Source organism: Panthera pardus, unplaced genomic scaffold, assembly GCF_024362965.1.
Source record: "Panthera pardus isolate Hobbes unplaced genomic scaffold, ASM2436296v1 HiC_scaffold_1, whole genome shotgun sequence".
Classification (NCBI taxonomy): Eukaryota; Metazoa; Chordata; class Mammalia; order Carnivora; family Felidae; genus Panthera; species Panthera pardus.
In genome coordinates this window covers 88,628,874-88,653,583 of record NW_026526654.1, presented here as the reverse complement: position 1 = coordinate 88,653,583, position 24,710 = coordinate 88,628,874, and the positions used below count along the sequence as shown (strand labels likewise).

The following is a 24,710-nucleotide window of genomic DNA, read 5'->3' as shown; positions in this document are numbered from 1 at the left end:
ATAAACATTAAAAAAAAAAAAAAAAAAAAAAAAAGAGCTGAGAACAGAGAGAAACCAATGATGAATAATAAATTGAATCCTTGGCACCAGAAGAACTAACAAAAATGCCATAAAATACCACAAGACATATCCTCCCACCTATGATCAGAAATGGTAAGAGGATAGGAAAGTTATTGAACCTGTTACCCATATGGCATCTTAATTTAATACAAGTCAAAACATCATTTATCAATGCTTAATTTTAATTCACAAGGCCTGTCTTCCTCTCTTTCTTTGTATCTGACCGTTCCTTGGGTTTTTCATTAGAAAGGTAAAATGTAGGGGTGCGTTGGGTGGCTCAGTCGTGATCTCACGGTTCCTGAGTTTGAGCCCCGCATGGGGCTCTGTGCTGACAGCTCAGAGCCTGGAGCCTGCTTACGATTCTGTGTCACCCTCTCTCTCTGCCCACCCCCAAACCGCCCCCCTCTGTCTCTCTCTCAAAAATAAATGAACATTAAAAAAAATTTTTTTAAACAGAAGAGACCCTTAAAAAAAAGATACAAGGTACACCTAACAAAGAATACGATTTCCAATTTTCAAAGCAACGCATACACTGAAACTTATTAAAAGTACATAAAATATCTAAGAAGTAGTACTTTTTCAAATATTTTACCGGGCAGTTTTTACACTGAAGTAGGGAACTTTGTCCCTTAAACGTGAGGTTTCAGAAGAAACGTCTTTTGCTTAGTACTTAGAGTCTACCGAAGATTAAGGTTTATAATCATGTAATACTGTTCCCCACGGGTGATGATAAAATCTGGAAATCATCAACCTGCTAATTTTTATGGTTGGCACTTTTACGGTTAAAAAAAAAAAAGTCATCTATTAGGACAACTTCACCACGCTACGCAGAGAACCAGTCGTGAAGATTTAGTTACGAAGGTGAGTCCTGGAAACACACCCCCCGAGCGTCTGAGCACCACCAGCAGGAAGGGAGGCAGCGCGGGCCAGGTGTAGTGAGAAATCCACAAACCAAGACACGCCCACACCCCTCGTCTCCATTCGCGTCTCGGGCGTTGGGTGTCCGAGCGGCTTTCGCGGGATTCCCCCCGGAGGGGCTGCGCGTCCCGTCGTCGGCCTCGATGCCCTCGGGCGCGCGCGGCGGGGGCCGCGGCTGGAAAGGAGCGCCTCCCACCCGTCCGGGGCCTTCCGCGGCGGCGCCCCTAACGTGGCCTCCGGCAGAGGAGCCGGGGCCGCCCGCGGCAGCCCTCACCCTCCGCCGCCGGGAGTCCGAGGAGGGAGGAGCTTGGTGGGCTTGGCGAAAAGGACCGGTCCCGTACCTGCGCTAAGACGGTGAGCCTGCCTTCGGGCGCCGCGACGTTCACGCGGCCGTGGTACCACGCCACTCCTGTGCCTGCCAGGGCCACGCCGGCCACTGCCGCCGCCAAGGCGCTGGGGCCCGGCCAAGCCCGCCGGCCGGCGGAGAGCCCACGCCGCAGTCGGCCGCCCCAGGCCGTCAGCCGAGCGCTTCTTACCGCAGCCGCCGCCATCTTTGCGGAAGCGCCCCATCCATCACCGAGTCCCGGGCCGCCGCCGCCGCCGCCGCCTCGTCGCACGACTCGAGAACTCCCGCGCGGCCACGGGTCTCGCGAGAGCCGCACGGCCTCCGTCCAGCCCCCGGAGCCTGCCTTCCGCGGGCGGCTGCGGCCGCGTAGCTCGCAGCGGCGGTAGGGGAGCGTGTGCAAGGGAGCCGGGTAGCTGGAAAGGGGTCCCAACAGAACCCCAAGTGGCCTCCGCAGTCGAGAACGAGATAGCTCCCCTATTGTGTAGGGAGGTCCTACGATTTTCGTTAGGAAAACGTGTCATTCGCTAGGGAGAAGCCGCTGTTTGGTGGGCGCCGCGGGCTGGAGGGCAAGCACGGACGGGTGAGCCGGGCACTGCGGACAATAACTGTGATCGAGTGTGTGGTTTGCCTTTCTGATGGGCCTGAGCTTAGCAGTGGAAGCCCATCCCGGAAGAAGTTGGGGCGTGTAACTGAAAAACCTTGCATAGTCCTTAACGCTACATCTGTTTCAAATTCCACGAGCCTACGCGTGTTAAGAATTTCTTCCAACTACTTGTATCATTATTCTGAAATCCACAGACGCTGCAGTTACTTTCCCACGGGCCATTTAAAATAACATCAATTAGCTCGCTCAGCTTCTAGTAAACAAAAGTGTTTAAAGCAAGTTTTTTTTTTTTTTTTTTTTTTAATGTGAGCGTGTTCTCTTATCTCACTTTAATAGCTTAAGCAAACTTTAAACTTATTTTTTCAGTTGTGGCAAAATGCGCACAGCGCTACCGTCTTAACCGTTTTTAAATACACACTTCATTGGTGTTGGGACATTCACGTTGTTGGGCAACCATCGCTACCGTCCGTCTCCGGAACTGCTTTCATCTTGCAAAACTGGCAAACCTGAAAAATAGCATCTTCCCCGTCTGTCTTGTTCGTCCTCCCTATTCTTGTATTCTTGACTGCTCTTTCATTTTTGCCACATCATACCCTAGCCCAGCCTGCTCACTCTGACGGGGTATTTTCTAATGAACTCGCAAACAGAGCCGCCCTATTTCAGGCGATCAGCATTTGCTGAATGTGGAATTTAAATTCTGTCCCAGTGAAGTGTTTGAGACCTGTCGTCCCACCTGGGACCAAGTCAGATGCATCAGGACACCTGCCCGACGTCACTGTCGTCAATGATGTTTTCCCCTGTGCAGGCTTGGAACAAAAAGCCTCGGTCCAGGTTGTTGCGACGGTCAGAAGAGACGATTTAGCTGAGGCTCGTGCCTTTAAGCAGAGGCCTTTGTTTGGTAGCCTCCGACCCTCCGTTCTTTGGTCTTTACTTTGCAGAGCACGTTTCCTTAATAAGCTTGCTTCAGCCTCTGAAGCGTCCCAAGGAGAAGCTTTATGCAGTAACTTGCAGCCAAAATGGTGGCAAGGTCCCGACCACATAGTCACTGTCACCTTGCAGTTTGTGAAACCAACAAAAAAAAACAAGTGCCACAGCGAGTCTGATTTGACCACTGAATTCTCAGGTCGTTTTGTCGCGATCTGCCCTCGGTTCCTGCTCCCTTTTCCTTCGCCAGCTTGTCCACATCTGCAGTCAGAGCTTCCTCACTGTCCCCCGGCTGCTGAAACCACTTTCCGTGTGCCTTCCCAGGCCAGCAGGCAGTAGATGAGACTCATCACACCGAGATGTGTGAGCCAGACCACACGGTCAGAATCCCGGCTGTGCCAGGATGATCACTGTGATTTGGGGCAAATTAACTTAATTTCTCTGAGTCTCGGTTTTCTCCACTGTAAACAACTCTGCCATGGTTTGGCATTGGGGGATGAAAGGAGACCTTCTGTAGAAAGTGCACAAATGCCCGGCACGTTGTAGACTCACCACCCGTGTCAGTTTATCTTCTTCAACTTCTGGGTTTTTCCTGCCCTCTGATCACAAATGAGCTTGACGGAGACCTTACCTTCTGCTTACCTTGCGCTATACTCTTGGCTTCCAGAAACCATGGTTAAAATGGTAGTGTTAGGTATATACATACTGTCTAATTCCCACTGTTCCTCTATTTTATTTAAAAAAATTTCTTTTTTAAAATTTATTTATTTTTGAGACAGAGAGAGAGAGAGAGAGAGAGAGAGAGCATGAACAGGGGAGGGTCAGAGAAAGAGGGAGACACAGAATCCGAAACAGGCTCCAGGCTCTGAGCTGTTAGCCCAGAGCCCGACGCGGGGCTCGAACCCACGGACCACGAGATCATGACCCGAGCCGAAATCGGACGCTTAACCGACGGGGCCACCCAGGCGCCCCTCCTCTACCTATTTAATGAAACCCCACATCTATTACTTAGTCATGGCTCCGAGCCCCAAATATTCTTATTGCGTATTCCCATTGGAGCATTGGGCATATTTAAAGACATTCTATTTGACCCACAGTTTGACATCCTCCAGGGCAAGCCTATCTTATTTTTCTGTTTCCTCAGCACCTAGCACAATGCCCAGTACGTATTAGACATTCCGTGAATGAATATATGAATAAGTGAAAAAAATAGATGGCACAAATGAAACTCTGGTGTGCCTATTTCCATTCTTTGAGTATCAAACATCAGAAATCTATATAATTTATTTTCCAAGACAAAAAATTCATTTAAATTATTTTTGCTGAAAATCTTTGAATGTACTTGGAAAATTGTGCTTTGTAATTAGGTTTTTTTTTCCCCTTTTTTTTTTTTTTTTGGACTGTGTGCCCAGGCCTGTAGAATTCTCATTAAGATTTAATGTATTCAAACTTTTCTTTTGCAGAGGAAACAAATTCTTATAATAGAACCAATTTCTAGCCGACTAACCATTCTAAGTATGAAATCTTCCCTGGCAGCTGTTGACATTTGTCTGAGTGCATTGACTATATTGGTCTTTTTAGGCTCCAGCTTTGTTCGTCTCTTCAGCACCAGCTGTAGAGAAAAATATACATCCTTGGCTGGGATGTATTTTCAACCATGTAGTTTATAAACTGATCCCCAAATAAGGAACTGCTTCTAAAACTATAAGATCTATGCCGCTTTAAATGATAATTGGAGAAAAACAGAATAGAAACACCGGTAGCTCCAAAATTATTTTTTAAAATTATTTATTTATTTTGAGAGAGAGCGCGTGCGTGTGCCCATGAAGGAGAAGGGCAGAAAAGGAGGGAGCGAGAGACGTGGGGCTCAAACCCATGATCATTATGAGATCATGACGGGATCGTGACCTCAGCTGAAATCAAGAGTCGGGCGCTTAACCCGCTGAGCCCCCCAGGCACCCCCCAAAAGAACACTTTTCATTCACGTTGTGCTTTTTTTCTGAAGGAGGGACATAAGTTATAGGACAGAGAAACTATTCTCAAGGAACTTGGCTTTTACCGGAGGCCAGGCCTGAATTGAAAACAATGCAAGATGGCATTTGACTGTTAACACCAAGGAGGAGGAGTGTGGTTGGCTACAGTGGTCAACTAGGAAAGAGAGGAAGCCTAATCTGGAACTCGGAAAGCGAGGAAGGTTTGCATAGATAGGATCCTCAGAGATCGGAGTAGGGTCGTGAGCATGGGAGAAAACTAGGTACAGTGTGCGTTTGCATGGTTTGGAGCAGAACTGGTTTAGGGGTGACCCTGAGTGGCTTGAGGGCCACAAGGGGTTCTGCAGTATTTCCAGCGATATGTGGGACAGTTGTCAGCTCTCTTGACCCTCTACAGGTTTGTCTTTGGGGTACTTATACCTCTTTTCCAGTATCTCTGCCCCCACTCCCCTTAGGGCCTGATCAGACTTTGCATGTCAGACGCTACCCAAGTGATTGCCTTCTGCCTGCTCAGTTTTATCCTGGCCTTTCTCACCCATTATCCCATCTGCTTCTCTAAATTATTTTCCTTCCCATCTACAATCAAAAGTTTGATTTTCTCTGGGTTGTTGGTCTTGAACAAAAGAGATCAACCAGCTTTTCTTATTGAAGACATTTACTCTATCGTATGTCCATTTTAAAAGACAAGGTTAACTGAAATGAATCTTTGATCTTAGCGTGTTTAGGGAAGATAACTAAAACTTGCTCTGCTGGGTGGCTCAGTTGGTTAAGCATCCGACTCTTGGTTTTGGCTCGGGTCATGATCTCACGGTTTTGTGAGTTCGAGCTCAGTGTTGGGCTCAGTGTTGGGCTCTGCGCTGGCAGTGGGGAGCCTGCTTTGGATTTCTCTCTCTCTCCCTCTCTTTCTCTGCCCCTTCCGCACCCATGCTGTCTCTGTCTGTCTCAAAATAAATAAACTTTAAAAAAATTGAAAAAAACCCAAAACTTGCTATCCTGATTCTGAAAGATTCCTTACTGTTGTATTACAGAATAACGTGTGTCAAGATTGATTATCTTAGGTGGAGGAGAAAAAAAATGCTGAGGATCTCAAAAGATAAAGAGGTTGGACTTAATCCTACAGCAAAAGAGTAAGTGATGTACAGATGGACATTCTAAAGAACCATTGCTTGGAATAAGCAGAGGTTAAACTATATTTATGGTGGATAATTGTGTAGTGAAGGGTATGAATCACTCTCAGAGGCCCTAGATGAGTCAAAAGAATTGCTAATTATGTCTTTTTTTGTGCAGTTTGGGGCTATGGGTAAAAATATCTGGGTATCGTGATTGATATCAGCTTGTGCAGAAATAGGTCAAGATTAAATCTTACTGACAGTGAAAAAGCAGTGTGAAGGGTACGTTTTCAATGTCTTTCAGATCCTCCTCTGCTTCTCATTCCCTGCCCATCACCCCAGTTTACACCCTCATTACCGCAGGCTTTGATGATGGCAGTCGCCTCTTAACACACACGGTTGCTTCCAGCCTTTTTCTCCTCTGAAGCATCCCATAGATCTATGTCAGATCAATCTTCCTAAACATTTCTTTCACCGCACTTCCATTAGCTGTGTGATTTAACCTTCCCAAACCTCTCTTTGTTGGAGAATGAGGCGTTTGGTTTCAGTTTGTTTTTCCAGTTCTGAAATTCTCATTCTGTGCCACTCCAGAGTGGCTTTTTTTTTTTTTTTTTAAGTTAAGCAAACTGGATTGAGTGTGAAATATGTGCCAAGCTTAGTGCCATACCTCTGAGATGCACAGACAAATAAGTAACAGCTCCCCCTGTGGGGTTTTGTCACCGGCAGGGGTCTTCACACATTGGATTGTGGCCCTTATGCTTAAAACTTTTTGAAGCTTTATGTACATTTATTTGTTTCTTAAACCAACACATTTACAATTAAACAATGAAAAGCTCATAGTAAAATTTTAATTATGAGATAAAAATTAAATAGTACTTATAAAATAAAATTTAATTTTGGTTTTAAAGGTGCAATAAATGTTTTGCACTGTCTAAAAATGTTAATATCTAGTGGGATCAATGTGATTAAATTGGCTTCATTAAGTTGGATAATTTTGGTTTAAGTTTTGTGAGATAGAAATGCAAAAAAAAAAAAAACCCTAAAAACAAACAAACAAAAGAAATGCAAAATTCTGGCATTATGTTCGGTTAATTTAGATGCTAGTTTTTAATAACTGTAAAAACTCAAAAAGCTGTCTCATAAAAAAATGTTCAAAGGGAGGGAAGGAGTGTGTTATTAACCGAAGTACTGAAATCATGATACTTGTGTCTTTTTAAGCTTTTTATCATGAAAAGCTTAAAATATACACAACGCTGGAGAGCATAACATGATAAACCTCCATGTACGTCTACCCTGACTTGAACAGTTACCACCCCGTTATCCATCTTGTTTCATCTGTACCTGCGCCATTTCCCCCGACTAGATTGTGGTGAAGTAATTCTCAAGCTCATACAATTTTATTCTAAATATTTGAGGATGCCTTTTACAAGATGACTTTAAAAGAAAATGTACATACCAATTTCTCGGTTTTGTATTTCTTAATAGTGTTTGTAATCCAATGGACACACAAAAATGCACTGAGGAAAAAAGTCGCAAAGGTTGCGTGAAATGCTGGGAAGTTAGACACGAGGCAACGAGAAGAAGACTGTTCTGCAAGGGTTGCGTAACACTTCCACGTCATGGGGAGAGTGACCTGTGCTATAGTGAAGTGCACTTAAGGGTGAGTGGTGGCACAACGTTTGAAGTTGCAAAATAGATGTTATCTGAAAACACATTTATGGGACAGACTGTGTATGCTCGGGGAACTCGATTATTTATTTATTTTTTTTATAAAATTTTTTGTGACGTCAATTTATTTTTCAGAGACAGAGAGAGAAAGAGAGGGAGGAGAGAGAAAGACAGAGCATGAGCAAGGGAGGGGCAGAGAGAGAAAGTCACAGAATCCAAAGCAGGCTCCAGGCTCTGTGCTGATAGCACAGAGCCTGACATGGGACACGAACCCATGAACTGTGAGATCATGACCTGAGCTGAAGCTGGACGCTTAACCGACTGAGCCACCAGGCACCCCAAAACTTGATTATTTTCAAGTCAGTTATAATATCTCGAAAGTTCTGCATATGTCACCAAGAAAGGAAAATAATACTTTTTCCTCCTTTGCTGCCTTTCAACTGTAAGCCACGTATTTCCAGCAAATCAAAGATGATTGGAGGGGGCACCTGGGTGGCTCAGTTGTTTGAATGTACAACTGTTGTTTTCATCTCAGGTCATGATCCCAGGGTCATGGGATTGAGCCCCATGTCTGAGTGTAGACACTGCTTAAGATTGTCTGTCTCTCTCTGTCCCTCTTCCCCGTTTTTGCTCTCACATTCTCTCTCTCTCTAAAAGAAAGAAAAATTAAAAAAAAAAAAGATGACTGGAGGAGTTAGAAGAGCCATGTCATATCCAGGTGAGCAAGGGCAAGACTGGGACGGGAACTAAAAAAATCTAGCAAAATGTTCCTTGATCCCAAGGTTTCATAGAAAATTTCAAGTCCGTGGTATGGATTCATGTGCATCAGGACATCCAGAATATCTTAGCCTGTCTTCGACTGTGCAAAATTTGAGGGCATCGAGTTAGTGCAAAAGCGTCACTATTTTCATTCTTTCTTAAAAAAAAAAAACAAAATTAAAAATTGCAACTTCATTATGCTTTTCTTTCCCCCAAGAGCAGGTCTGTTGGTTCTGTCTTCAGGCCACGAAGCTGGGTGACTATGCGGTTAGCAGCAGCACCCGCCCAAGGCGATTCGTGCCCTGGGCATTGGCAGGGCTGGAGGCTGGTCATCCGGCAGCAGAATCTAAGTTCCTTTCGGAAGCGTCTTTCTCCAACTGACTGGGTTGTCCTGAGTTTGTTTCGTGCTTCAGGGATTCAGAACAATTACTTTGATATGGTCACTGTTCGGTGGCTCTCCCAGGGACAGTGATGAGCATTAGGCGTCGAGAAATGTTGGGGCTGTGGCAAGGAGGGCAAGGACAGGGTGTGACAGGTGACCCTCCAGTAACTTACAGGGTGGATAGAGCTGCCCCTTGAACACACGCAGAATGTTGGCTTGGATGTCGGTGATCTGCTGCCTGCTTGGTTTGCTGCGAGGTGATGCGGATGGCCTTGAGGGATGAGGTATTCAGTCGGGCTTGCTTCCTGGCATGACCTCAGTGACCTCTTCCAGTTGTGAAGCCTTTAGCTGCGACCTTTGGGGGTTGGGAGTTGAGAGTGGGCCTCCAGATGAAGAGACAAGCCTACGAGCCCAGAAGTGGTTGTTGGTGACAAAGATGAGCTGTGCAGACGCTGGGTGGCTTTTGAGAGCCAGTAGTAGCTCTTGCCATTGATGGGGAACTTGTTCCGAATTAGAGCCAGTAGAGCTGAATCTGTGAAGCCAAGAGCATCTTCTTTGGGGGTGTAGATACCTTCTTTGGGGGATTTGGGTATGTAGATAGTCCGGGGGGCGTGATAGGGCTGCTTCTGGACTGCCTGACCACTGGAGGTCTGTCTTTGAGGAGCAGCCACATGGCAGATGTGGCCTGTGCCACTGAAGCCCTGAACTCAGACACTAGGCCGTAGTGGCGATTTGGAGGTCCTCTTGGCCTTTTTAGGAGCTTGAGATGTTTTGCAGGGCTGGGCTGGCTGAGTGGGCTGGGGGGACTGTTCCCCATCGGTAGGAGGGTCTGAGTGGAAGCCGTGTCTGGGATCAGGAGGGTGTGAGCACGGAGCCTGGGCATGGAAGTTTCCGAGGCCGCTGTGCCTGTTGCTGATTGTTGGAGTAATCGTGAGGGTGGGAGCCTTCTGCCCGGGACAGGCACTGCTTCGTAGCTTCTTCCAGGGCTGTGGCAGGGCTGCTGGCTGTTGGCCGCTCTCCACTGCTCACATGCAGCTGTCCTTCGAGGACGAGCTATGTGGGCACGGCCAGTGGCGAGGACCCTAGGCAGTTGCATATCTGGCACCTCTGACTGCAAGCCCACGATACCGCCCTGATATTTATTTATGTCAGTTCCAGCCACCAGTTAGGGGAAGAAGGTGTTAGTTTGACCCCTGGAACCTCTGACTGCCTTGGTCATTCACTTGTGCTTTTACACTAATTGAGTTCGAAACTTGCCAAAAATGTTTGAAAGGGTGAGGGGATGGGCAACATGAAGGGGAGTGGAGGATACAGGCTTCCAGTTACGGAACGAGTAAGTCAAGGGGATGAAAGGTTCAGCCCCGGGAGTATAGTTGATGGTATCCTAATGGCGTTGTGGTGACCCCAGCATAACAGACTGGCCAGGTCGCTATGTTGTGCACCTGAAGCTAATATAACGTTATGTTTCAACTATACTTTAATATTTAGAAGAAGATTTTCAAATGGGTTAGAACATTTTGTGTTCAGGCTTTGTAAGCGTGTAAATAAAAGAGTTTTCCTAGGTCACACTTACATCACCGGGGGGAACAAATCACATGGTGATGCAGACGTCTCCGAGTAGTGGTTTCCAAAATGAACTTTCAAAGCACACGTTTCTTTCAAAAAGCAATCACTTTCTTGGCCAATGTGAAAAACATCACTTTTGCCTTTAAAAGACAAAATGTTTTTTTTAATTAAGTGTGCATTACTGACGGCCACTTGTAGAAGTGGGCACAAAATCTGGAACGCGTCGTTTTGTAAAAGAAAGATGTGCAGCTCATCTTTCCATGTGACAGATGCTCAAATGACTTGCTTGCCGGTCGTCCGGCAAACGGTGGTGGGATCCGCCAGTTTCAGGATCACTTTCTGTCTCATTTCTAGAGCGCTGCGAAGATTCTACGGTATGTTACACACCTTATGAAATGGGGCCTTGGCGGTTTCTCAGCCTCGGCGCTGCCGACGCTCTGGGCAGGATAACGCTTTGTGGTGGGTGTCTGTCCCGTGCACGGTAGCATCTTTAGCAGAAGCCCTGGCCCCCAGCCGCTCGATGCCAGCAGCACCCCCCTCCTAGTTGTGAAAGCAAAAACGACGTTGCCGAACTGCCTTCAGAGGGCAGAATCTCCGCCCCCGTTGAGAACCAGTGCTCTAAAATGTCAGCTCCAGGAGAGCCGTGCGTTTTTCCTGATTTGTGTAACCTTTCTATTCTTGGTGCCCAGAGCGGTACCTACCACCTAGCAGACTGCAATCACTACTTATTAATTCAATGGATGGATGAATGAACGAATAGTACTTTAGTCATTTTTATTATAATAAGAAAAACAAGGATTTTCTCAGTGGGTTTTGGGGTTTCCGTCTTGTGATTAACAAATCTCACAAGGACCTCCTGAGCATTTATCTTTTTTTTTTTTAATTTTTTTTTAACGTTTATTTATTTTTGAGACAGAGAGAGACAGAGCATGAATGGGGGAAGGGTAGAGAGAGAGGGAGACACAGAATCAGAAGCAGGCTCCAGGCTCTGAGCCATCAGCCCAGAGCGCGACGTGGGGCTCGAACTTACGAACCACGAGATCGTGACCTGAGCTGAAGTTGGATGCTTAACCGACTGAGCCACCCAGGCGCCCCTGAGCATTTATCTTTAAATTTATGAAAATTTTGTTTAACTACTGGATTGAGTGTTACTGAGAAAAATTGACTATAGAGGCTTGTCTTCATGCTCTAGATAGTTTGTTTTGAAATCTCATATTGGCTCCATACCATCGATAACTAATGACCTCCAGACACAATATACATTCAGGATTAGGTTCATCATTAACGCTAGTGAACATAAATCCGTTTTTCAAATAATTGCTAACTGTTTTGTTTTTATGGACTTTGTCTGATTAGATAGTTGTTTTCATTTCATAACACAGTTGGGAAGGAGAAGCATGAGCCCTGCCGTTTTTACTTCGTTCATTTTAGTGTTTTAGTTATTATGTTCTATTTTCGGCTTTTGCAGGAGTCTTAAAGCCAGTTATCCATTTTCATCAGGCTTATTTATTTATTACTTGTTTGTTTATTTATTTGATTTATTTAGAGAGAGAGTGTGTGTGAGTGGGGGAGAGGAGCAGAGGGAGAGAGAGAACCATAGGCAGGCTTCATGCTCAGTGCAGAGCCCGATGCAGGGCTCGATCCCATGACACCAGGATCATGACCTGAGCTGAAATCACGAGTCTCAGGCTCATGCGACTGAGCTACCCAGGCACCCCAGGCTGACTTTTATTAATGCTAGGTAATGTAATCTACCCCACGCAGATGCACAGAAACTACACTACCTGACAATGTAGCAAAACCTGGTGAGCAGCTGTTGGCATCTGGCCCACTCTTTCAGGTCACAGAGCTCCTACTCTTTTGTCAGGATACTTCATGTATTGTGATATGAAGCCATTTTATGTAGTGAATATATGTTATTTACATGTGGGTATTACTGCATATATGTGTTGCTTATATATGTGTTTTTTTCTTTTTGTTGGATTAAAATAACACAACACATAGAAGTTGTAATATTTTGTGTGTCCTTCATTTTACGTACATTCACATTTGACAATCACAGGTGTAGTACCTGTTGGATCCAATCCAGTCTCCCGGCCTCGCATGCTCAGTTGTGACACAGACAGTGTTATAAATCAGCCACATCTCATTTTATTTTCCTCTGCCCAGGTACACAGGAAGTTGCATTTCCCAGCTTCCCTTGCAGCAAGGTGTGGTCATGTCGTCATGTCTGGCCAACGGTGTGTAAGTAAGGAGAGATCATGCTGAGCTAAGGGAGTTGAGAGTCAGTGTACCTTCCTCCGTGCCCTGCGTGGATCACCCTCTGCAGTGGTCATGGAGGCCATGCATTCCAGGTGGTACAGCTGAGAGAGACATCCCCTGTTGGAGGAGAGCTGGCCGGGAGAAACCCACAACCTGCATGTGGCTTTGACTTGTTTTGTGTGAAGCGACCTAGACTTTGTGCTTGGACGTTAGGATAGCTGGCATGAATTGCCCTGCGCGACACACAGGTTCTCTGTTAATGTTCCCTATCTAAAATCTCCAGGGCACCTCTCAGTTACTTCTTGTCTTTTGTTGACGTCACTGCGAAGAATACAGCAAAATGAAACTCACGCTTATATTGTTTAAAGAGTATGGAAGTTGTAACCCACTAAGTCACATTGTCTCTCTCTCTTTTTTTTTTTTTAACGCTTATTTATTTTTGAGACAGAGAGGCAGAGCATGAATGGGGGAGGGTCAGAGACAGAGAGGGAGACACAGAATCGGAAACAGGCTCCAGGCTCTGAGCTGTCAGCACAGAGCCCGACGCGGGGCTCGAACTCACAGACCGCGAGATCATGACCTGAGCTGAAGTCGGACGCCTAACCGACCAAGCCACCCAGGCGCCCCACATTGTCTCTCTTAAAGAGAATCCAGAGGGGAAATTTCTCTTAGTTCCAGCAGGAAGAAAAGACCTCTCACCAGTGTGCCTGGTCTTTTTTTTTTATCTCACAGACACTCTGTGTCCGGTAACCGGTGCCGTGTTCTTCAGCACCAACTTTGTGACTTGGTGTGGTGACTGTATATATTATTCTGCTATATGTCATTCAGTTTTGTGACATACATTATCCTGGTTTTCTACCTTTATTTTCCCGTGTCACCATACTTTCTTGGTATAACGTAGAAATAAACCCCTGTTTTAATGTTTCGTTACATGCCTCAAATATTTTTTTGGTACAGAAACTGCTATGAATACATTTTAAAATATGTAGACTTTCGCTGTTATCTGGTTCTATTTTTTACTTGAATATAAATTCCTTAAGAGTTTGTAACAGGTCTTCTAGATTTTTGGTAGTTCTCCAGTAACATTTAATAAATATTTCTTGGTTGATTAATTAATTAAGTTATCAGTATATGTGTTGATTTAAAAGTGTTATACGTTTAAAATGAATTAGATGTGACAGTGGCACAGAAGTTAGGAAAAGGGACATTATACTAAATGGAGATCAAGACATAAACTGTAGGTATATCTGTAGGGTACACATGACTTTAGTTACATTTATGCCCTCTACATTTCAGTTCAAGTGATCTCAGTGTGCATTGCACTGTTTTTGCAAGAACCGTTTCACTCCTCACTCAAATGTAGACGTCAAATAACTTATGATTTAGGCAGAAATATAGCGTTTGCAAATTTCATTAAAAGTCTTTCAGTGAAGTCAAAGGAGAAAGGTAGTGAGGGTAGCACACGGCACATTTTGTGTTAATATGAGAATTGTTTAAGTATATTTTCTAGTGCAGACATCCAAACTGTCACGGCTGCAGTACAACAGATACTGCAATACGTGATTTTTTTCAAAGATGACAGCAATGATGAATTAGGTGTCCCTGTGAGTGAAGATAAGGTGCCGGCCGCAGCGGTATCGGCCAGTGTCAGGTGGGACGGCGGCTATGCTGTGCTAAAAGCAAGGGCCCGGCAGTGCAGACAGAAGGCTGCACACTTCCACGGTTCCACAGTTGCCTAGATGCCTGTGATGTCTATGATGTTCCCCTGGGATAGACTTTGAAAAATGACCGTGGCTCCGGGTCCTTATTAACTGGGAACTCCTCAAAGAACTCTCTGCAGCTTCAGAAAGATATGCTGTGTTTGAAAGCATGTTTTTTTATGGGTGAATTATCAGAAAACAAATATACATGCTGTGTGTGTGTGTGTGTGTGTGTGTGTGTGTGTGTGTAAAAATTTGCTTCTTCGTGAACAAATGTTTGAATTTGTATAAAGTCTCTTTCAGAATATGATACTATGATATGTCTAGAGGGTGTAAAATTTAGGAGTAAAGTATTGCTAATCCATATGTAATACAGTATATAAAGTATTAAATTATATAGTGTAGATCTGAGGCATTCTTGGAAAAAGAAAAAAAAGAAGGTAGTCCTTTGTTAAAATTTTATAGTGCTTCTCTCTTTGTGAAGCCTTATCAAAGTTCTAAATCCTTTTTCCAGCATGTGTGAGACTCTTCAAAAATACTTTCCTCAGAGATCAAAATTCTAAATTTCAGATTGGGTTAGATACATTTTATATTTTGTCCTGCAGCTGTTGGAGCTATAACGGAGTAAAATGAGAATTGCCTTTTAGGGCGTATTTCTCAACAGAGCAGTTTTGAAAATGAAACCAAATCTCCATGCTCCACTTGACATTGGAATTTAAAGTTATTTTTACGGGCTCCATTGCAGTCACTATGTGAAACATTTAAAGGCATTAGAATATAGTAAGTTATAGTTAAGACAATTTTCTTCCAACATCTTGTTCAGTAAATAAAAAGCAGGAATACAAATTATATCTTGCTATCACGTTTCGCAGTTTTTCATATTTACGCTTTGACCAAATAGCACATTTTCTTGTGTAAAATGTTTCCTCCCTTTTAATTATAGCCAGATTTGCTGCCTCGGCAGGTAGAGCTTTTATTAACTTGAAAGTATGTTTGGTTTAAGTAGGGGATGTGGGAGCAAACCCTTCAAGGAAAATCACATTTTCTCTGAAATGTGGTATGGTATCTAAATATAGCCCTGACTAAGTCTCTAGAACATTGAGGCGCTGGAAATTTTTCAGGTATCCCTACTGGGGACATATCTGCTTTCGATTTTACAAAGTAGTGACTGTAAGAAGTCACTGTAGCTGAACAGAAAAAAAAAAAGCCCTCAAACTCATAGTAAAGCCCACAAAAGAAATAACCCAAACAAAAGCGTGAGCAAAGGAAGAAATGTGTCCGTCCTCCTTTTTGTGTTTGACTTGAAAGGCCTTTGACCCTAGGTGGATGACTTTTGTTTTTGTCTCATTCAGCTTCCTCCTTCCATTACAGCCCTTGCAAGTAGCCAGTGTCCTTCCTGGAGGGCCTTGTCCCAAGCTAACTGCCAGCTAGTCCCTGGTAACATATATGTGAAAGGCTTCTTTCAGAACAGAGGGACTAGCTGTCCCTCATCTCCGCTGACTTTGAGGAATCAGGCTCAAGCTACAGCTTTAAGGATGGAAGGGTTTAGGTTCGTTTACAGTGAAGACTGGTAACTATCGGTTCCATAGCAATTCCGGAAGTCTTTAAAAATAAGAGAATTCCTCGTGTGTCTGAGACAGCTTAAATCTTGATGTTAATCTGGGAGGCACGGAATTAGCTCAAGAGCAAATTCTGGGTAACCGTATCATGGTTGAATGTGTGATTCCAGTATTAGTCTTTTTTATATATACAAAAACTTATCTGAGGTCTGATCATTACTCATTTGTGAAATTCTAATGATTTCGGTTCGGGAGCCACTAGTAGAAAACCTTCATTTTATATATTTAAATGAATAAGTAATGAATAAAACAAAAACCAAATAACTGAAACCTAACAAAATTAATGGCTTGCCCAAAGTTCCATCACAAGATGATGACAAAGTCAAGAATAGAAAATTCAGATTTTTCTGGTCTTAATCGAACGCTCTTTCTGTAACAACAGTATACTACTCTCAAGCGTAAATTGTGATAGTCAGTTGATAAGTTTTTCCCAAATAATTTAAATATCCCATAAAATATAATGCCAGCTGAAGACCAGTCTGTTACCATCTTTCCGAACAAGCACGAAAATTAATTGGAATCAGTGTGGCCTATGCTGAATAGTTTAGATCAGCTTTGGAGGCTGTAATGTGTGAACAAATGAGCCAGGCGTCTCATTACCATGCAGGTTCGGTTCCACAGTAATGAGGTGGGCTTGCATTTCTAACAAGCTCCCAAGAGATCCTGATGTGGCAGCTGAGATTCAGACTAGGAATGGGAGACCCTTAGTGTCCTAAGAAGGGCACGGTCTCTGTCCTTAGAGAGCTTGCGCTTAAGACCCCTGGTGAAAAAAATAAGGAACAGAAGACAACAGATAAATACGTCTTGAATATCTGGTTTTTAAATATGTATATTAGTTTTTGTGAATGTTAGATTTTTCCAATCAGAGGAAAGCCCCGCCCCCCCCCCTTCAGTCCCTTTTTTGCTTTCTTATACCACGTAGAAAACCACACTCAGTACATAGTGGGTGTTAAGAAATGCCAAGTGATGGTCATTATCATAGTTGGCTGGAAATATCAGATGAAAATTCCAGGTGGAACTAGATCATTCAGTCTTGTGATAAAATTCTTTTCGGCGATGGATTATCAGAATGGCTGGATGATGGCTTTCTTTGCAACTTCATCGATTCCCCAAATACTTGCCACTTCATAGGCAAAGCAGGGGCAGGCAGTCTCTTCAATGCCTGGGAACATTCTGCAGGTTTCAAGGCTAATGGACAGAGTGTATGTAGATGGCTGGCTATTAACTCTTTCCCCCTCAGACCAGAGTTTGAGGGTGAGGCAGAGGGTGATGGAAGCAATGAAAAAGACTGGGGTTTCCTCAAAAATAGTCTAGAGCTCTGCTAGCCCATACAGTAGATGCTAGCCACTTGTGGCTACTGAAATGAACTAAAATTAGGTAAAACACTGAAACGCAGTTCTGTAGTTGCACTAGGTACATTTGAAGCGTGCGTTGGATAGCAGTGCAGACACAGAACGCTTTCATGTTTGCGGAAAGTTCTATTGGCTATAAGGGGCAAAAAAGGAAGGAAAACTTGATTTTTGAGTGAAGGCTGGAAGTTATTGAAGAAATATATAATTAGACAGTGATTGCTTCATACAAGCATTCAGACTGAAGGAGAAGAAGAATGGGATGGGGCAGGTTTAATGGGGGGGGCAGGGAAAAGAAAGATAAATAAAATTAGGTGCTCACATCATAACCAATTCCTTTGACTCATTACCCTTTTTTTTTTAACAAGCAGTGTGTGCATACCACATTACTTTACAGTTTCATCCCAGAACCCATCCACCTAGGAAAACACTTATTTGCTACAGCACATGGTGGTTTCTGCAGTGCTTTGTATATATTTTACGTTACGCGAACTACTCTTGATTTCGTGTCTCCCCAGTGGTACGTGGGCATTCTTGTGTTAGCTCGGTTTGTGAAAGTGCTCAGATATCAGGATCAGATGCCCTGCTTTTATGTCTTAACAGCCTTGTCTAGTTATTCTGTCTTCATTCATTCATTCATTCAACAAGTATGTTTTTAAATGTCTATTTATTTCTGAGAGGGGCGGGAGGAAAGAGAGGGGGCAGATGGAGAATCCCAGGCAGGCCCCGCACCGTCAGCGCAGAGCCCAACATGCAGCTCAGACTCACCAACCGTGAGATCATGACCTGAGCCGAAATCAAGGGTCGGACGCCTAACCAACTGAGCCACCCAGGCGCCCCTCAACAAGTATTTATTAAACCTCTACTAGGTGCCAGGCATTTGTGATTCTTAGGCTTTTTTCTCTTTTTCAGTGACAGCTTCTTTCTTCTGGTTGAGAATTTAAGCATCATAAAATGAAACTAACCAGGCTGAACTTCATATTACAAAATATTTTCTCAGTAGAGCAAAACACATTGTTTAGCAATCTGGGCCAAATGGATGAACTTCTGTCTTAGGAGGAGAGAACTTTTAATAGTTTTTCTTCTCTGGTCTTAAGATCCTCTCTGATTACTCAATAGCCTTAGTCCCTGTATTTGCTTCTTGGGGCTGCCATAACAAATTATCACTGACAGAGTGACTCACAACAACAGAAATGTATTCCGTTACAGATCTGGAGGCGAGAAGGCCGAAATCAAGGTGTCAGTAGGGCCGTGCTCCCTCTAGGGAAGCATTCGTTTTGGCCTCTTCCCACCTTCTGGTGCTTGCTGGTAATCCCTGGTGTTCCTCAGCATGCAGCCGCCTCCATCACCATGTGGCTCTTTCTTCTGTGTGTGTCAGTGCCTCTGTGTCCACATCTCCTTCTCCTTTCTGCTCTAAAGACACTACTCTCTAGACCAGGGTCCACTTTAGCCCCCTATGACCTCATCGTAACTTGATTATGTCCACAAAGACTCTGTGTCCAAGTAAGGTCATGGTCACCTGAATTGGGCGTTATGACTGGAACATTTTTTTGGAGGATACAGTTCAACCCACAACAGCCACTTTGAGTATATATGCACATGCATATATATGCAGGTCATTGATTTTAGTCCCAAGGAAAGTAGCAAGGAAGCAGGCCTACAAGGAGAGCCCGGGGTTCAACAAGAGAAGAAATAATATTACTCTGACCCTTGGTCCTTACAGCTTCTTCAGGGAGCGGATGGGACGAGCCGTGAGGAAGATCAAAGACAACCCGGGGCCAGAGGGCAGAGTGATGAGCACGCTGGACACCAAACGGATTATAAATCACTTCTAGTCCTTTTAAGTTACTTCTGCCTTTTATTCTCTCCTACCACTCTTCCTTCCACTTGCCTCTGTTCTCTCTCCCCCCACCCTTCCATTTTCCGCTCAATCTCTCTGTCATCCCTTTCCTTTGAGCGCCAGAGTGAAGAAGAAATATATTATGTGATCAAAGAACTTCCAGAGGACGCTTGCATATTCCCTGTTAGGTTGTAGGTGCTTTATGAAATTTTATCTTTTACAAGCAAAACAACCTAAATCTAGCATCCTGAGGACAAATGATAGGGCAAGTTTTGTAAATTTCTTTCGCTTGATATCAACCAAATTTTGGTTGAATCCATTTTCTAAAATCCTTTGTCCTATTTTATTAATTCCCAGGGCACACAGTGGAAGCATTAACAACATCTTGTTAATCAGTATATACACATCAAAACAAATTAAGGAAACAGGAAGGATATCTCTTACCATTTCTTAAAGAGCTGACTCATGTTATAGTTTAGTCTACTCTGATTTTCATGAGACTTTTGTTCATTCTTACTGCAAATATAAAGTACCCACCATGAACAAAGAATTTTGCTCAAATTGTAAATGGTGCAGAAATAAATAGGACACAGTCCCTGTTTTCAAGAAGTTCCCAGTTTGGTGGGAGAAAGATTCCTATATACGTGACTCTGGTAGAAGGTAAAATGTGATGAATGCTGCAGACAGGTTCCAAGTATTTGGGGAAAGAGGGATTAATTATAACCGGGAGTGTTCTTGGAAGGGGTAGTGGAGTTTGCAGTGGGAATTCAAGAATGGAGAGCGTTGTCAACGAGCACCTATTGCTCAAAGAATACTTGAGCAAAGGTGTTGAGGTAGGACAGGGCAGGGTATGTTCTGAGAGGACACCCAACAACTATAGGGTACGGTTAAAGGGAAGCGAAGTAGAAAGTAAAGCTGAAAAGAAGTTTAAAGATCCAAAAGTGAAGGATTTTCCTTTGAATTTTAGATGGAAGGGTTTGGACTTCATTCTGCGTTTAATGGAGAATCATCACAGTTTCTCATTGGAAGACTGAAAGATCAGTTAGGAAGTTACTGAAACAGTGTAGAAGTCAGAACACAAAGATCCCACCAAGGGAAGGAGCAGAGGATATGGAGAACAGGAGGATTAGAAGCCCGAGCTAGAAGCAGAGTCCAGAGGATGTTGAAGACGAGGAAGAACACGGAACAGTCTTGGTGGTGCCACGAAAGAGGCAGGTTTACACAGGGAGGAGGGAGGTGGTGAGGAAGGGAGTCAACATTCTGTTCTGGTCTTGTGGTAATTTTGAAACGTTGACGTTGGAAAGTACAGCACGTAGTGAGAATGCATGTTTGGAGTTTTGGAGAGCAGTCAGAGCGAATACTCTTGAGCTCAGGGATGCCTATTATTTACTGGAGAATGGATTTTAGGGAGAAATCTAGAAAAGCCCCCATAATACTATAGAAATACCATGTACCCACACTTAAAGTACATTTATCATATTGGAGAAATACTTAGAAACAAAAGCATTAGCATTTATCAGACATAACTGTGTCTAAAGAGGAAAAAAATGTACAAAGGAGAAAAACACTAAGTGTCTTATCACTAAGTGATAAAAAAAGACAGGGGCTCAAGGGGGGAAAAGGGCCTAATTTCAAGAATCGTTTGTTGATTGAAGGGAGTCTTGTTATTGACGGGTTTTATAGTTTATAATGGATCATTGAAAGGTTGTGGAATATACTTACATAAAAGTGTTATCATCCTAATGTTCGGATGCAGCAGTCAGAATAGAGAGCTGTGCGGGTAGTCAGTTAACGGGAAAACGATTTTGTCCTCTATGCTTAAGTCCTTCTAGTCACTTCGGAGGCATTTCTAGTTTTATTTAACTTTATTTCCTCACTTGATTTCCCTACCACAATGGAACAGGCTTCCTCAGGAGGCCTTAGACTTCCCACTCAGGAAGTGCTCAAGGAGAGTATGATTGACCAGATATCTGTTGAGGTATTCCAAAAGTCATTTTTTCTTTGGGAGGAAAGTTGGCCTAACTGTCACCCAAAACCATATGAGCTCAAGATTAGGAGTTAAAGATTGGTTAGGCATTGCTGGGTTAGAGGCTAGTCATTACCTTCTGGTTCCAACGACATCCCTGTTGTTGATTCTTTTGGAACCCAAAGTAGGAAGGATCACAGGAGATTGTAAATAATCTTAGTATCTTTTATCTTTCCTTTATGATTCTTATTTTCTAAACTTCTAACATTTTTAGTTCCTAGGTAGGGAGAGTAGGAATGGAAACGTGTCTTATGGGATGTTTTGTTTGAATTTTGAAGGCAGCCACAAAGAGAAGCTTTATTTTAAAATAATATCTTAAAAGTTTTATTTCAAGTCAATTCTTGGAGTTTAAATGGAAAAATTACCAAGTATGTTTATGTTGTTATAGTTAAAGGTTTACAATTAATACAAAATACCTTAAAGTTTTCAATTGACTGTAACACTGACAATTTTGTATATACATAAGAGATACATTTCATTATTTAACTTGTTTTTTCACTTGAATCTTACTCTCTTTTCTATGCTTGGAATATGTGCTTATGCTATGATTATAAAATTAGTCCGATTAAATATGGCGGAAAATGAAAACAGTCTTTGTAGATCTTACATAAAGACAAAGATAAAATACAACCGCTTAAGTATCCTCTCCTACTCCATGAGTGTTTTTGTAACAAAATTGTGGTTCTATCATTTGGTAGTCTTAAAGCCAATCTTAATCCAACTTCTAGTCCCATTAGCAAGAGTCATATTCACATATATTTTTTCAACAATAGATGGCACTAGCATACAAGTATCTCATGAGTATTCAACCCAACAGAACTGTTACTAGGTGGGAGAGAGATAAAAGATACTCAGGATGCCTGAAGACCAGGAATGCAGTTCGGATGAACACAGATATATCGGGGAGCCACGTGAGATACAAGCAGTTCTTGAGCAGGAAAGCACTTCCAAACATGAACGTAAGTGCCAACACATTTGGGGTAGGCTGGTCTCTTGTTGAGGAGAACAATAAAAACCAGCTCTCCTGGAGAATGTCTAACCAGAAAATCTACCTAATTTCTCAAAATAAATTCTAAAGAATGAAGGAAACCAAGGATTGCATTTGCACACCCACTGCAACCCTAGCAGAAGTAGAAGTATAGAAGAATGTGAAGAAGAAAAAGACGTTCAGAAACGGGATGATGACTGAATGCCATAGGTATTTGGAACTTCAGAAAAAAGTGCTATGGGGCCACCTGGGTGGCTCAGTCGGTTGAGCATCCGACTTCAGCTCAGGTCATGATCTCGCATTTGTGAGTTCGAGCCCCTCGTCGGGCTCTGTGCTGACAGCTCAGAGCCTGGAGCCTGCTTTGGATTCTGTGTCCTCCGCCCTCTCCGCCCCACCCCTGCTTGTGCTCTGTCTCTCTCTGTCTTTCAAAAATGAAAAAACATAAAAAAAATTAAAAAGAAAAAAGTGCTATGTACTCTCTGCCTATTTCTTCCTAAAAAGTATAAAAAGTATGATGACCGCATAGATGTCTAAGAAAATGTCCTCTGGGGAGAAAAATACCAATAAAGGTGATAAATTGATCCTGATTATGATGCAATACTTGTACAGTTGACCTTTGAACTATGCAGGGGTTAGGGGCACCAGCCCCTGCACAGTCAAAAATCCGTGTATCGTTTTGGATTCCCCCCAAATTTAACTACTAATAGCCTACTTTTGACGAGAAGCCTTATTGATCAACAGTCAACACATATTTTGTATATGTATTATATACTGTATTACAATAAACTAGGGAAAAGAAAATGTTATTAAGAAAAGCATAAGGAAGAAAAAATACATTTACAGTTCTGTACTGTATTTATCGGGAAAAATCCATGTATAAGTGGACCGCAGTTCAAACTCAACTGTAATCACATTACAGTTTTCCATTTGCAAAGCTGGCATACGTGAAACTTTACTTGTATTGAATTCGACTTAAAAACCATTGCAATTTGAGTGTTTGTTCCCAGAATGGTCAAACAAACACTGCTTGCTAAATAAGCTAAACTTAATTTTATACTACCACATAAAAATTAATTGCAATTAAGGCTTTTCTTTAAGTTAAATTCTTTATTAGAATATAAGGGCACAACAATGGGTTTACATATTACCTCTGGGTCTCCTTTTCCTTACTGGTAAAATGTAAGGGCTAGATTATTTTTAATATTCCTCTACTGTTCTATGATATTGCATATAAGAATGATATATGACTTAGAGCAAGATTTAAAGAAATATAAACACCCAAGTTAAAACTAAATATTTATTATTAATGCTTTAATAAAGTTAATACCTTACATTTTTTCCTTATAAGTTGACAAATTTATTTTGAATCTTTCCTAATGTCAAATATCTACAGGCTGTAGCATACATAGTCCAGGTTTTCCTGGATTTCCGTGGTCTTTGGAGTAAAACTATATTGCTTTGAATATATTTGCATTATTTAATATCTTCTGCTAATAAAACTTTTCTCATCTACTTTTCCTTCTTTCCTACTAAAGTCATGAATATGTTTAAAATTATAATTTGTAAAAATACTTAAGATGAACAATTCTCTTAGTAATTCAATAAGTTTGTAACCTACCTTTGACACTCCTCAATGGTGCAAGCTACTTTGGAAGATGAAGCGTTAAAAAGGAAATTAAAAAAGCCAAAAGCACCTGGTGACTCGGTTAAACATCTGACGTTGGCTCAGGTCGTGATCTCATGGTCCATGAGTTCGAGCCCCGCGCGGGGCTCTGTGTTGACAGCTCAGAGCCTGGAGCTTGCTTCGGATTCTGTGTCTCCCTTTCTCTCTCTGCCCCTCCCCCACTCATGCTCTCTGTGTGTGTGTGTGTGTGTGTGTGTGTGTGTGTGTGTGTGTCTCAAAAATAAATAAACATTAAAAAAATTATTTAAAAAAAAGCCAAACTCTTGCCACTCATATAACAAATATGGTGGTTTTAAGAACAAGGTCAAGTTCTACTTGTTTGTAAAATCTTTCCTTATATTCCTAGCTACTCAGCTGGACTGTTGTTCTGTAATTGTCATCTTCAAATATGTATCTCTCTGAGTAGATCCTAAGGTAATTAATTGAAACCAAATTATTTTCTTGTGTATTTCACTGATAATTTTCTTTTGCTATTTTCTCTCTCTTTTTTTTCTCCTTGATTTTCTATTTGTCTGATGTCACATATGCTAGACTGATTCTGATCCTGTTTAGAGTTTTTCATGAGTAATTCAGTAGACTTTTGATTCCAATAAAGTTGTGGTTTTCTTCATCATGGACTTTGCTACCATTACTCCATTTGGTTTCTTCCAGAACTTTATTGTGATTTCTTATCTGCTGATGGACTCTTGGTCTCATTATTATGTAGGTTTACATTTTAGCAGAGTCTCAGAGTGGAGAGAAGGTAAATACGTATGTATTATCTGTCTTCTATGAGTAGAGTTAAAAGTACTTTTATGGTTAATTTGGTTAGGATTTAAAGACATTAACTTAGATCAGTGGTTCTTAAAGTTTAATCTTTGGACCAGCAGCATCAGCATCACCTGGGAGTTGGTTAGAATGCAAAATCTTGGGCCC

The 24,710-nt window shown here is 42.6% G+C and overlaps 2 protein-coding genes across 2 annotated transcripts in view; one reads left to right on the top strand and one right to left on the bottom strand.

Annotated features, from left to right (window-relative positions):
- The window catches only part of MICU2 (mitochondrial calcium uptake 2), a 143,320-nt gene extending 141,736 nt beyond the window's left edge, over nt 1–1,584 (bottom strand). The window contains exon 1 of the mRNA XM_019447990.2: nt 1,320–1,584. Within this exon, the coding sequence (XP_019303535.1) occupies nt 1,320–1,529 (210 nt within the window). The 5' untranslated portion in view covers nt 1,530–1,584. The remainder of the gene's footprint in view (nt 1–1,319) is intronic.
- The window catches only part of LOC109265826 (uncharacterized), a 29,586-nt gene extending 6,345 nt beyond the window's left edge, over nt 1–23,241 (top strand). Inside the window, exons 3-6 of the mRNA XM_053903800.1 lie at nt 957–1,332; nt 5,872–5,970; nt 7,438–7,612; nt 18,981–23,241. Coding sequence (XP_053759775.1) covers nt 957–1,332; nt 5,872–5,970; nt 7,438–7,612; nt 18,981–19,292 — 962 coding nt within the window. The 3' untranslated portion in view covers nt 19,293–23,241. The remainder of the gene's footprint in view (nt 1–956; nt 1,333–5,871; nt 5,971–7,437; nt 7,613–18,980) is intronic.
- Nucleotides 23,242–24,710: the final 1,469 nt, after the last annotated feature.